Source organism: Dendropsophus ebraccatus, chromosome 13, assembly GCF_027789765.1.
Source record: "Dendropsophus ebraccatus isolate aDenEbr1 chromosome 13, aDenEbr1.pat, whole genome shotgun sequence".
NCBI lineage: Eukaryota > Metazoa > Chordata > Amphibia > Anura > Hylidae > Dendropsophus > Dendropsophus ebraccatus.
In genome coordinates this window covers 53,378,883-53,393,045 of record NC_091466.1, presented here as the reverse complement: position 1 = coordinate 53,393,045, position 14,163 = coordinate 53,378,883, and the positions used below count along the sequence as shown (strand labels likewise).

Below are 14,163 nucleotides of genomic sequence, written 5' to 3'. Positions count from 1 at the left end.
AGAAGTTGTCATAGTGGCATCAATGCAAACTAACCATTATATATATTTGCTCAATACAGGGGGAAAAAAAAACCCTGTACTCACCTGTATGCACTCATCCCCCACTGCTGCTGCTCTGATGGTGTCTGGTCCCTGCTACTCACCACTTCTTTACACTGACTTAAAGGCGTTATCTGGCGTTAGAATTTTTTTAAATATAATTTTGCCCTGTAGGGAAGCATATTAAACAACTTATGCTTACCTCCCGGTGTCTCTGGTGTCCCTACCGACATTACAGCTGCCAAACAAACTCATCGCTGGAGTGACAGCCCGGTCGGCCAATCACTGACTGTGATGGGACAATGCGGTGGCCATTACTTTGCTGACACCCCAAGACGAGTTAGTCTCCAAGGTGGTGGTGGCTGCAATTATTGGGGACATTGTAGATGCCGCAAAAGGACAGCGGGGGAGCGCAGAGAGGTAAGCATAACATGTTTATTAGGTTCTCCAACTGGGCAGCAATATATAAAAAAAACTTGAGAAGAGAGGAGAGAGAGGCGCAAGAGAAATCCCATTGAAGAAATAGGGCAGGCAGAAATTCGAGCGGAAGCCGATCGTAAAATTATCCTCTTTTACTCAGTAAGCAAGGGTCCTATGGCAGCACAAAAGATAAAAAAATCGGCTGACGGGCGGGCGTCTGCCTTAAGAAACATATTCCTAGACAACCCTTTAAAACATTGTAAAGGAAGATACCAGATAAGAATTGGTACACCGATTGGTGTACACCAGCCTGGTTAAGGTAAAAAAGGAGAAACTTTTGGCCTACACCATATCCATGCAGACCTACGGATATGGCTGTCACATGCAGTTTGAGCTTTCCTGGTTGCATTTGGCCACTGGACACCACTGAAATGCACAGCATAAAAGAACCGTAACAAAGCTGGTAAACTAGCAGCCATTTTAACCCCTTGCCTCTCCCCTTGTATGTATATTTGGTTCTTGCATTATGTGACAGATATACATTATGGTTATACTAGGGTTTCCCAGCGTTTGGTCTCCATTAACATTGGTAGAGCAATAACTAGGGCCCAGCCCGACGACTAACAAAGACCCTCACTGCAATACTAGTAGGCACCCTGCCCAGGTAAAGCATATATACATATCATATATATATATATATATATTATATATATATATATATATATATATATATATATATATATATATATATATTTTAAGCAATAGTGTGCTGGAATACGCAGATATTCCATGCCATGTTTTAACACCACAGGTCAAAAAGGAACATCAACAAGAAATTTTTAAGTATAAAAAAACAAACAAAATAAAAAACAACACAAAATATAGTAAACACAATCAATCAGATGATCACTATGGAGTCGGTTTACAGTGTATACGGGAAAGAGGGGTAGTGTGCTGCCTTTTATCATGCCCAAAAGTCCTTACAGGGCATATGGTCAGGGGATTATTATCACCTATGTTATTTTTAAAGAATTGTAGAAATCCCATTGTATAGTGCCCGATGTAATGTACAGTGACCTCACCATTCTGTCCCTATAGCTAACATGGCAGACTGACGCTAGTTTCCATTCTCGGTCACGCGCCAGAATACAGTAAACACAATTTCAATCCGATTTTTCTCTCTTGAAATGTTCCCCAGAAAGAGTTTATCTCCGGCATACTGTCCTGCTGGGTAACATCATCTCTCAATTGGGCTCCTGTGATGTGTCTTATGCTGTCAGGCCTTGTACTAACTGAACCCAAGAGAAATGGGAAGTAAATGGAACCTGGAGGCAAAAAACTAAATGCAATTTTGATCCAATAACGTTCTAATCTAAAGGCAGAACTTTGGCTGCTAGCACCATGGCATTGTGCAAGGATGCCTGCTCTCTAGACGCCATCACAGGCAAAGCAGGACATGACAATAGAGAGTCACCAGAACACAAGGAATGCACTCTAATACATATACCGAATCTATGCGTCTGGTAGAGCTTCCTGAATCAATTCAAAGGTTTACATTGGCAGACAAAACAGATTAAAAGGCGTTATCCAGCACTTGAAAAAACATTTTCGCTGGACAACCCCTTTAACATAAACATCTTAGGCTTACCTCTCTATGCTCCCCTAGTGTTCTCCTGCCGTGTCTCCAGGTCCCCCACTGACTGCAACCCCCTCCACTTCTGTACTTGAACTTATCTCTACAGTTACAGCCGATCAGCGAGAAACGGCAGCACCGCAGCCAGTGATTAACTAAGCATGGCATCAATGCCGAGACAAGTTCATCTGCAGAAGTGGTGGAAGCCAAGCTCAGCGAGGAACTCCAGAGATGGCGCAGGAGGACACCGGCAGAGTGTGGAGAGGTAGGGGCTATTATGTTATGGCCAGAGATGGCGCAGGAGGACACCGGCAGAGTGTGGAGAGGTAGGGGCTATTATGTTATGGCCAGAGACTCCGCAGGAGGATACCAGCGGAGGGTGGAGAGGTAGGGGCTATTATATTATGGCCAGAGATGGCGCAGGAGGACACCGGCAGAGTGTGGAGAGGTAGGGGCTATTATGTTATGGCCAGAGACTCCGCAGGAGGACACCAGCGGAGGGTGGAGAGGTAGGGGCTATTATATTATGGCCAGAGATGGCGCAGGAGGACACCGGCAGAGTGTGGAGAGGTAGGGGTTATTATGTTATGGCCAGAGATGGCACAGGAGGACACCGGCAGAGTGTGGAGAGGTAGGGGCTATTATGTTATGGCCAGAGATGGCGCAGGAGGACACCAGCGGAGTGTGGAGAGGTAGGGGTTATTATGTTATGGCCAGAGACTCTGCAGGAGGACACCAGCGGAGTGTGGAGAGGTAGGGGCTATTATATTATAGCCAGAGATGGCGCAGGAGGACACCGGCAGAGTGTGGAGAGGTAGGGGTTATTATGTTATGGCCAGAGACTCTGCAGGAGGACACCGGCAGAGTGTGGAGAGGTAGGGGCTATTATATTATAGCCAGAGATGGCGCAAGAGGACACCGGCAGAGTGTGGAGAGGTAGGGGTTATTATGTTATGGCCAGAGATGGCGCAGGAGGACACCGGCAGAGTGTGGAGAGGTAGGGGTTATTATGTTATGGCCAGAGATGGCGCAGGAGGACACCGGCAGAGTGTGGAGAGGTAGGGGTTATTATGATATGGCCAGAGATGGCGCAAGAGGACACCGGCAGAGTGTGGAGAGGTAGGGGTTATTATGTTATGGCCAGAGATGGCGCAGGAGGACACCGGCAGAGTGTGGAGAGGTAGGGGTTATTATGTTATGGCCAGAGATGGCGCAGGAGGACACCGGCAGAGTGTGGAGAGGTAGGGGTTATTATGTTATGGCCAGAGATGGCGCAGGAGGACACCGGCAGAGTGTGGAGAGGTAGGGGTTATTATGTTATGGCCAGAGATGGAGCAGGAGGACACCGGCAGAGTGTGGAGAGGTAGGGGCTATTATGTTATGGCCAGAGATGGCGCAGGAGGACACCGGCAGAGTGTGGAGAGGTAGGGGTTATTATGTTATGGCCAGAGATGGCGCAGGAGGACACCGGCAGAGTGTGGAGAGGTAGGGGTTATTATGTTATGGCCAGAGATGGAGCAGGAGGACACCGGCAGAGTGTGGAGAGGTAGGGGTTATTATGTTATGGCCAGAGATGGCGCAGGAGGACACCGGCAGAGTGTGGAGAGGTAGGGGCTATTATGATATGTCCACAGACTCCGCGGAAGGCCACAGGCACAGGGTGGAGAGGTAGGGGTTATTCTGTTACATTCAGAGACGCCACAGGACGACACCGGCTGAGCCCGGAGAGGTAGGGGTTATTATGTTTATTATGTTTTATATAAGGGCAGCAACACATAAAATGTTTTAAAGTGCTGGAGTACCCCTTTAATGTCAGCCGAACCCCACAATTTCATCAGGACTTGTAAACCAGCTAATGTTTTCTGCGGTCTTCCAACTTTCCCTTGTAGAAGAAGAGTCAATTAAACATCGGGGAGAGAAAACAGCAATAAGGGAATGGTTTTGCCGGTGGTCGCCTCCTTATACTTCATGGTGGATTCTTCTCTAGTTTTGATATTGCTAGTGTCCTTATCACCATTGATACTATAAGGCTGTATCTACAGCTTATTCAGGTTACACAGGTAGTCCGGCTCCTCCAGGAAGACAAACCCATACAAGTGTCCCTCACAACAGTCTCAAGAGCACTGGGCAGATACCAGGACACAAGCCATCACATGGGGAGAGCTGGACGGGGACGTAGAAGGGGATTAATGTAGCAGCAGGACTGGTAGCTGCTCCTTTGTATGAGGAGTTGTCCATCCTCTGATACCTGTGGATGGACATTTGCTAACTAGGGCTTATGTAAACTTTGTGGCCAGCCAAATTCATCCCTTCATGGCAGCTGTTTACCCTATGGCAGAGGGACACTCTCAGCAGGACAAGGCACCACCTACAAGGGTTGTATAGTCATGGACTGGTTCTAAGAACATGACGTGGGTTTTCCTTGCTTCCCTGGATATTGTATGAAGCATCTCTGGGACAAGGTAGAACTAATCCATTTATCCATCTAATGTGCGGCAGCTACGAGAAGCCACCATGTTCACATGGGCCAATGCTCCTGCAGAACTATGTCACCTCCTTGAGGAATCTATGCCACAATGACTTGCTGTAATTCTTAAGGCCAAGCAGGTCCAATGCTCTAATAAAGAGGCCAGTGAGTATATACATACACACATACACATTTTATAGCATACAAACCAATAACTAATCAGACCACGGTGACAGCATTACAACAGGGTCGGTGTACAGAGAAGTAAATGGCCTGGACATATGTCTTTTCCTTCAGATCATTTTTCCTTACAGTAATGATGATGAAATAGAGTTGTCTCTGTATGTGAAAGACACAGGAGGATCCATAGCACACAGCTAGAGCCCGAGGCATGGCCAGATCCCAATCCTCCATCGCTGTAATTTAATTAGAGGCATTAAACTCCATGCTGAGGTCAAGCGGTTGCCACTTCCTCCTCCCCAGCCATGCAGCCTGCGCTCATTATTGTTCCCACTGACTGGATTAACACCTCGGAAGATGCATGTCTGGAGGAGTCAGGGGGAGGATGTGCACCCCTGACGGGGGCTAAGATCACAGACCTGGACTTGTTAGCACTAATGCAGAATTTACTGCACACATCAAAAACAAATACTTATGCAGAAGAAGCCTAAATATTTCATGCTTTTACTAAATCTCACTCAGTGAACACTCTGCTCTCTCAGTAGACATGTCACGTGTAGTGATTACATAAATATAACTGAACATTAAGGAGTATTAAGTCTCAAAAGGTTTCCAGGTTTATAAAACATGGCTTTTTTTTCATTCAAAAATAGTGCCACCCCTGACCAGAGGTTGTGTGTGATACTGCAATTTACTCATTTCAACTGATTTTTTTTTACATTGAAAGACAGCAGTTAGGGGTGACATGGCTGTGTCAGGAACTGCGGGGCTGCTCAAGCATATGGCTAGTGCTGCTGCATGCATAGCATTATCACAGAAATTACAATTAGACTTGGAGAAGTGTTTTTTCTTTTTTTTTTTTGCTGTGGCACAGTGTTGGAGAGCGAGTGGTCATTGACAATTATTCCTGCTTGCTTTACCTAGACACAGACAACTTTCCCAAGTGTAATATCTAAAGAGATGAGAATGAACACATATGGGGAGATTTATCAAACTGGTGTAAAGTAGAATGGTCTTAGTTGCCCCTAGCAACCAATCAGATTCCACCTTTCTTTTCTAAGAATCTGTGAGAAATGAAAAATGGAATCTGATTGGTTGCTAGGGGCAACTAAGGGCCCTATTCCACCGGACGATTATCGTTCAGATTATCGTTAAATTGTTCGAATCTAAACGATAATTGTTCGGTTGAAATGCAGTTAACGATTAACGACTGAACAAGAAATCGTTGATCGCTTTATAAGACCTGGACCTATTTTTATCGTTGCTCGTTCGCAAATCGCTCGCATTGAATAAGACGTCGTTCGGTCGTTCGCAGTGGATACGAACGCAATAGCGAAGAAAAAACTATTGCAAATACGATCATAAGTAACGATTATCGCTCCATGGAAATGAGTGAACGTTTTCAGGTCTTTCACAATAGCGGTCGTTTGAGATCGTTAACGATTATGCGAACGATAATCGTTCGGTGGAATAGGGCCCTAAGACCATTCTACTTTACACCAGTTTGATAAATCTCCCCCTTAGCTTTTCCCCGACACTCAGCAAGTACTGTGCATGAGTCCTAAGGCAAGGCCTACAAAGCTTCTTTGGTTTCCCTACATGAACATTGTAATGTGGCATTGTGACATCACAGCTGATAATTGTGGGCTACCACACAAAGTTACTCAAAATTCTAATTTGATGGATTTGTGATCACAGGTTGCAAGTAAGGCTGGGTTCACACTGCAATTTGTTCAACATATCAAATTTTAATTGGTTACTTTAAACAGACAGAAAAACTTACTACTTTTGTGTCCATTAAAAAAACACAAAATCACAAAAAAATCTGTATCGATCCGTTTTTTTTTTTTTTTTTTTTAAATAACTAAAGTCAATGGAAAAAACGGATCCAAATGGGTGGCACACAATTGCATCTGTTTTTGCATCCGTTTTTTCCATAAACGGATTGCAAAAACGCATTGTAAACCCAGCCTAACTTCTCAAACACTGACCTCAATACAAGGCGTGTTTGACTGTGACCTGCTAACAACTTCTCTGCAGGCAAATTGCACAAGACTTTAGGTTGGACCTGGATGCAATTTGCCCATGTTGACCCATATTGCTCTGTCCAGGCCTTGAAACTAATAGGTTGCATGATGAACACTGGTAGTTGGCAACCTGACCACTTAAAGTAGGATTGTATCAGATTGGTCAAAAGAGTAAGGGTACTATTACATGGAACGATAATCGGCCATGTAATAAATACAACGATCAGCCGATGACAACGGCTGACTACGTGTAATATCGGTGCGCGGCCAGTGACTTACGATATACATTACCTATCCACGTTCCAGGGCTGCTCCTGCGGTCTTTTTCTCCCCGGGTCCTGCGCGCTCTGCACGCGGGACCCATGGAGAAGACCGCAGCAGCAGCCCTGGAACGTGGATAAGTAATGTATGTAGTTTAAACAAGGGCTGCAAATACGTCAGTAACGATGTCCCTGCAGCCCTTGTTTAACGATTATCGGGCCGTGTAATAGGTCCAGTAAACGAGCGCTGATATAGCAGATCGCTGCTCGTTTACAGATATTATCGGGCCCCCAATGGCCAGTGTAATACCACCCTAAGTTTGGAAAACCCTTCTACCCGTTTACGATGAGCAAAAGTGGCAGAATTTTAAACTTGAAATTCCACCTGTCCCATTGATTCAATGGGATATCTTGAGCGCCTTCGCTTTCCACTCAAAGAATTGACATGTAAATTTTTCAGAAGGGGAATTTTAAGCGGCGTCGGCTCCGCTTGAAATTTCACCACTTTTGCTCAGTGTGAACGGGAGTGAAATTATACCACACTCTGCAAAATTTGAGTCAGTTCATATATCTGTTTCTCTTACCTTCTTTGTTAAACAGTCATCGGAGTCAGACGGCATCCTAGTGGACACGTGAAACATGACTTCTACAACAGAAGTGGCAAAATAAGGAGCGCTTAGTCCAGTACTCTTGTTCTTCTGCAGCCCTCCCATGTAGCCACAGTGGCTGGATAGATTCACCTGCAGGCACAATAAATATTAGTTGCCTGACCACATTGGTTGCATCACTGTATAGCCTCATTACAGGAATAATATACATGTAAACCTCTATGCCATATAGCTGCATATGTACATTAACCGGTGTGTCTTGATGCGTAATTAAAAAGAACAAGTAAACAATACAGTGAGAAAAAAAACAAAAGACGCAATACATGTGGCTACATCATACACCAAGAGCCCTAAACACTTTCTGACATATATCGGCCCATTAGAGACGATGATTGTTTTTGTCTGGTATTAAAATAATAAAGCTAAAAATGTGCTGCAGTAACCTAATGTAGTATATTGGTAACTTCACATGTACCATATTGCAGCAAATTGCACGCTGTGAGTTCCTCTCTGCGATCTGTTGCGATACTGATTACCATTAAATCCTATGGCACTCCAATCTAGCTGCACATTTTCGTTCGGCTTCACGACTGGAGTCCATAGGCTTGTAAAATATAAGATTATCTAACTAATGTGATGTAATGTGATGAAATAAAAAAAAAAAAAATCAGCTATTCTTACCTGTCTGTGCTCCCCCGATGACCGGTCCCCGACTCAGTGACAGCCCACCTAGCCAATCACCTGCTGCAGCAGGACAGCGCAGTGATTAGCTGAGCATGCTGTCATTGAGCCGGGGACCCGGAGGTGACACTGGAGGGCATCGGGGGAGCACGGGCAGATAAAAATAGCTGATTTATTGTTTTTCTTTTAACATCACAGCAGCAAGATAATCTTAGGTTTTACAAGCCACTCCATTTTCATCCTGCCGTGAGTCATGGTAATCAGTATCAACGTAAAACTTGCAGTGTGAAATCGCCTGCGATAAGGTACATGTAAACCCTTAGGGTGAGGCCACACAAGCAGTTGACTGCATGCATCAGTCAAAGGCCCCGTTCACACTGAGCAAGAACGTCGGAATTCCCTCCTTGCTAAGTATCTCACTGAGTGAGAGGGCGCACGCTCCTCCGCAGCTGCCGCTCTCCTTTTAAAGAAGTGACATGTCATTTCTTTGATTGGAGAGGGGAGGAATCGGCACGCGCGCGCACTCTCCTTCCCTCACAGTGAGACACTGAGCAAGGTGATTCTGCGGCGGAATTCCAACATTCTTGCACAGTGTTAATGGGACCATAGACTGTATAACTTTGGTGACAAAACTAAATCTTGGCTGCATGCATCCGACAGCTTATGTGGCCTTACCCTTAGACTAAGACTTGCCAAAAGGATTTTTTGGCGTCTGTGTGGAAAGGTCCTGAAAGTGAACATCCTCCACCTGACAGCTCTGGAACAGAGCTAAATAGATAACTTTACCAAGGACCATTGGAAACTATTGGAAAAGTGAAGGGTTACTACCTCCCATCCAAGCTCAGCCACAAAGTCCTCAAAGTCCTGACTGCCGCCAGTGTTTGAGAGTATCGAGTGTTTATCTTCCTGCCCGTCAGCAACATAGAAAACTGCTATCTTGTGTGTTTCACGGCTATAAAAGCAGGCAAAGAAGGAGTTAAAAATGACAAATACTTTAATAACGCATATTTAATTTTCTTTATTAGGCTACACCTTGCCTGAGTTGCGCTCCACTCTGTTATATACCCTATTAAAGCATGTGCGCTTGACTTTTTCAGTAAATTAGCAAACATTTCTAACATTCTGTCCTCACATAGTCACTGAATAAATTGAATATATTTTTTGTCCATAATGGTGTATTAATATTCCACCGTCATCAGAGGAATTGTTTTTGCGCAGTCATGCGGCTTCCGAATAATTATCAAAGCGTCAGATTAAAGATAATTCACTATTATTAGATCAGACGTCAAAGCAGATCTTGCCCCACTCACCATTGCCTGGAGTCTAGATTTCTCAGCTCCCGAAGTAACTTCTCATTTTTCTTGAGAAGGTGGAAGTCACTCCTGAAAAAACAAAACAAAAAAAACGCCTTTAACAGTAACAGGGAATTGTATGAACTCTGCAATAAGAATAACTACTAGATGCAAGCACACAAAGTAGTGGCCCTTTTACACGGCCTGATATGGGTAGTGCAAGGACGCAAGTGAGCGGCAATCAGGGAGATCAGCGCTTGTTTGCAGTGCTGTTAGAAGACATGATTAATTGTAAGGCCAAAGGAGTTTCTAGCAATGCCCCTTGCAGATAATCGGCTTGTTTAAAGGGGAACTATCAGCAGGTTATACGACTCTAACCAGCTGATAGCCCCCTCTTAGATATGGGGTGCCAAGGAGGAAGGTATCCTAGGCAGCCCTTCCTAGGAGGAAGGTATGTCTCTTTCCTTCCTCCTCAGCGCCATTTCCGTGCTGTTTGCAGTGTAATCCTTGCTCTGGAGCACAGTTAGGGCCCGTTTACACTATGTATTCGGCGGGGAGATTCCACAGGGAACCTCCATCCATGGACTCCGCATCGCATCTCTCCCACTATGTCTTTGAATGGGAGGGCTCGCACGCCTCCGCTCCCCACTCAAAGAATTGACATGTCCCTCCCATAAAAAGACGTAGCAGGAGAGATTCTGTGCACCGAATCCGTAGTGTGAACAGGCCCTTAGGGGAACTATCCTACTCCTAGAGTGCCGATCCAGCTTATGTGATGGGGGCGGGGCAGTGCTCCTAACGGTGCTCTGGACTGAAGATTACACTGCTAACAGCACGGGAACATCGCTGAGGAGGAAGGTAAGACACATACCATCCTCCTTGCCCCCACACCCCGTGCACAATAAGGGGCGATGAATCTAACCTGCTGATAGTTCACCTTTAAAGGTGCCTTAGCTATACAACTTGTTCTGTAACTTTAATAGAAGGGCTATTTCAAAGAAGTAAAAGTGCTACAATGGCCCTTCTAGAGATTTAAACAGGTAAGACTTTAATTTATATTCATCTAGCGGCAACTGTGAAGACATTTGACATGTCATATGAACTATTCCAGCTTTAGCTCTAACCACTAGAGCACACATAATGGCCTAATGCTTCCTTTTCCCTTAGTCTTTATCTACTTATCAGCTTTGCTGTGTAGACTGAAGTCTGAGTTTGCCTGTGTGTTATACATTGCCTATAAAAAAAATTATCAATCAATCATCAATACAAAGATTCTGGGAAACACTTTTAAAGGGGTTGTCCAGGGACCTAAATTTTTTTATACATGGTACAAAAAAAAAAGAAGCCATAGTTGCCTTCCCCAATCCTCTGCAGCTAACGATCTGACATCATACAGTCTCATCCAATCACCACTACTTCCTGCTTCCAAGACAATTTATATCAGCCGGAACCACCTACTCTGCCAATCAATAACTGACCTGCTGATAGGCTGAATAGGCAGTTCCTGCGGAGATGACTTGGAAACAGGAGTTAGTTAGCAGAGAACATTGCAAACTGTAGGGAATTAGGGTAGGTGAGTATGAATATGTTATTGTTACAACAACTCCAGTCATCTAAGTTTTCCATTCTTAGAAAAACGAGAGTTCATGTGTTAGAGGGACAAAAAGGCCTTTATAATCTGACTTGATGAAGCCCTGAAGTTATTATTATAATTTTTTTAGTAATTGAGTTTTCATATCAAGTTTCAGCTGTATTCTGTGGGTATTTTGGAAAACTATCTAAAAGGTATTCAAACATATACTGCAGTGCACCATAGGGTTCAACAGTCCAACCATGGTCTTCTTGGGACTACATTTGATCTGTTTTATACCTGTCAACACGCACATATTATTATTAAACTTATGTTTGGTCTACTGAACGATATGGCTATGTCACATGCAATAAAGAATTCTTGACATTGTAAAGATCAATGTAATGTTTTACCTTTTCTCCCAGGAGTTCAGTCCTAAAATGCTGAGCAGCAGTCGGGAGTAGTAGAAGGCTGACTCTGGCTTTTGGTTGCTCGGTTCCTCTTGAGGCATTGCTCTCATGTGCAGGTTACTATAATGCTTCTCTACAAATTCCTTCTCTGCTGCACACTGCTTTAAAATGGCATTACTGACCTCATTCTCTAGTTTTTCAGAAAAGCAAGCAGGTGGCGGAGAGGGGACATTCAGAGGAACTCCTGGTCTTTGAAGGCACTCAGGGCTTGTAGCTCCTAGATACTGCAAAAGGCAGTCGGGAGCATCCTCCTCGTCTGACAAGTTGTCCCATAAAGGCAGAGCTTCCCTGTCTCTCCTTCTTGACTGGACTAAGGAAAATTCCTCTGACTCCCGTTGGGCAACCGGTTGCTGCTCTTCTTCTACAGCAACTGAAGACGTGTTAAAGGCAGGAAGAAGGGAAGACCATTGGGACTTTTGTCCAGAATGTTCAAGTACAGGTCCATAGAGGATGGAAGATTCCCAGCTATATTTGCCGGAAAGGTCCCTCATGATAACCCGAACCACTGAATTAGCAGAAGACAGTTCCTCGCCAGGAGGTAGCTTCTTCTCTGCTGGGATCTGCAGGCAGGACACTAGCGTGGTATTATTTAGGACGAAGAACTGGAGATTGGGGCTATGGAAGAGCTGTGGGGAGAGGTCAGAGCTTTCACTGAAAGGGTTGTCGTGATTCTCAAAGATCTGACTACTCAGCATGGCAGGGTCTCCGCTCATGGGATAATGTCCTACGTGGTTCACCAGATGGGTAATAACTGTTCTCGCTGCTACTGGGATCAAGCCTTGCTGCTTGTGTGTTTTCACTGGAAATAAAAAAGACAACAAATGAAGGTAAATGTATAATCCAAAAATAAATCCATTCTGTTTTATATAGTAACACTGCCCCGAATACATAGTGGCAAATCCACAAAAAAATACTTGTTGTGGATTTATGGCTGCAGATTTACAAAATCAATGCTTCATAGAGAGCCTACCTGGTCTGGTAACATACGTTGGATCTATCAAGCAGTTGATCCTGTAACTTTCTTCAGGTGTTTCTCCCATGACTCCTTGCTTTCTAGCCTGAAGAAGGGTCCTAATATCACATGAAACCTTGCACGTTTACCTTCTTCACCGTGTTGTACTATAATAATATATTATTATTATTGAAGTCATTCTTCCCATGTTTGGTGGGCAGTCTACCCTATTGCTGACCTTTATACAACTGCTGACTTAGGGTCTTATTAGACAAAGCGATTTTTTGTTTTCGACGATTAACAATTGTAAATGTCTGCTTTTGGGAAACCCCTGAAATCGTTCCCCATAAAACACAGAACGACAGACGGTAGTTACAATTAACAATGATTTTATGGTCAGCTCAAAAGATGCGATCGATGACACATGAACGATTTTTCGATTGTTGCCTGCATACAGGCTTAAAGGGAACCAATCAGCAAAAAAAGAAAACGCATATAAAGCTAAGTAAACATGCTGACAGATTACCCAGAACACTAGTTCCCTAACATATGCTTATAGCCTCATTCCCTGCTTGTAATAACCTGCAAACTTACTTAAGTAAAGACTCATGTAAATGAGTCCCCAACTAGTCATCTGGGTGATGTCATTCTTCCAAGTAGTCACGGCCCGGGCTGCGTCAGCTCCGTAATCACGCACCTCTAGGCGTGATTCAAAGCTCTGTTATCCCCAGTATGTCATTGGAAGTCTTCATTCGTGCGGACATGCGAAGAGCGGCATCGTATCCGTGCTGTACAGCGCATGTCTCCCTAAAATAAAGACTTTGGAGTTCTGATACTAGCAAAGGTCTGCCTCTCAATGACGTACTGGAAGAATGACAACGCCCAGATGAGTAGTTGGGGGCACATTTACATACAGCGCAGATCTTTACTAAAGTAAGTTTGCAGATTATTGCAGGCAGGGCCTGAGGCTATAAGCATATGTTAGGGAAGTGAGCTGGGTAATATATCAGCACGTTTACTTAACTTTATATGTGTTTTATTACGGATTGTTTCCCTTTATATTAGAAAAATATAATGATTTTCGCATTATAATCTCCCGGTGTAACAGGGCCCTTAGGTCTAGGAACCTAAGGGTGGTCTAACACGGGACGATTTTTAGGCGATTAACAATAAACGATCTCAAATTACCGCAATGACGAACGCTCTTAATCGTTCACCCTATTACACAGGACAATGATCGTTACTTGCGCTCGTCCTTTCCTAGGGAACGAGCGAATGGCATAGTATTACACCGAACGATAAATGATAAAAATAGGTCCAGATTCTATCAAATGATCAACGATTTCTCGTTGGTCGTTTAATCTTTGCCTGCTATTACACGTAACTAGTATCGCTCAAATCCGAACGATCTAACGATCTTTTGAACGATATTCGTCCCGTGTAATAAGGCCCTAAGATCCCAGTTCTGCAAAGCAATAGTGCTAACCCCAAAACAAGAAACGGTAAAGCATCATAAGTGCATGATATATAGGTGGAAAACATGATGCTGGTTATCCATACTGAG

The 14,163-nt window shown here is 44.2% G+C and overlaps 1 protein-coding gene across 4 annotated transcripts in view; it reads right to left on the bottom strand.

Annotated features, from left to right (window-relative positions):
* Positions 1-14,163, bottom strand: part of RALGAPA1 (Ral GTPase activating protein catalytic subunit alpha 1) — a 150,240-nt gene that overhangs the window by 27,021 nt on the left and 109,056 nt on the right. For all 4 annotated transcript variants that reach the window (XR_011359536.1, XM_069950343.1, XM_069950345.1 and 1 more), the window contains exons 33-36: positions 11,591-12,446; positions 9,626-9,697; positions 9,144-9,267; positions 7,611-7,766 (exon numbers count right to left, since the gene is read on the bottom strand). Coding sequence is in view for 3 of the 4 variants with exons in the window: in XM_069950343.1 (XP_069806444.1) it covers positions 7,611-7,766; positions 9,144-9,267; positions 9,626-9,697; positions 11,591-12,446 (1,208 nt within the window). In the remaining variant the exon portion in view is untranslated. The remainder of the gene's footprint in view (positions 1-7,610; positions 7,767-9,143; positions 9,268-9,625; positions 9,698-11,590; positions 12,447-14,163) is intronic.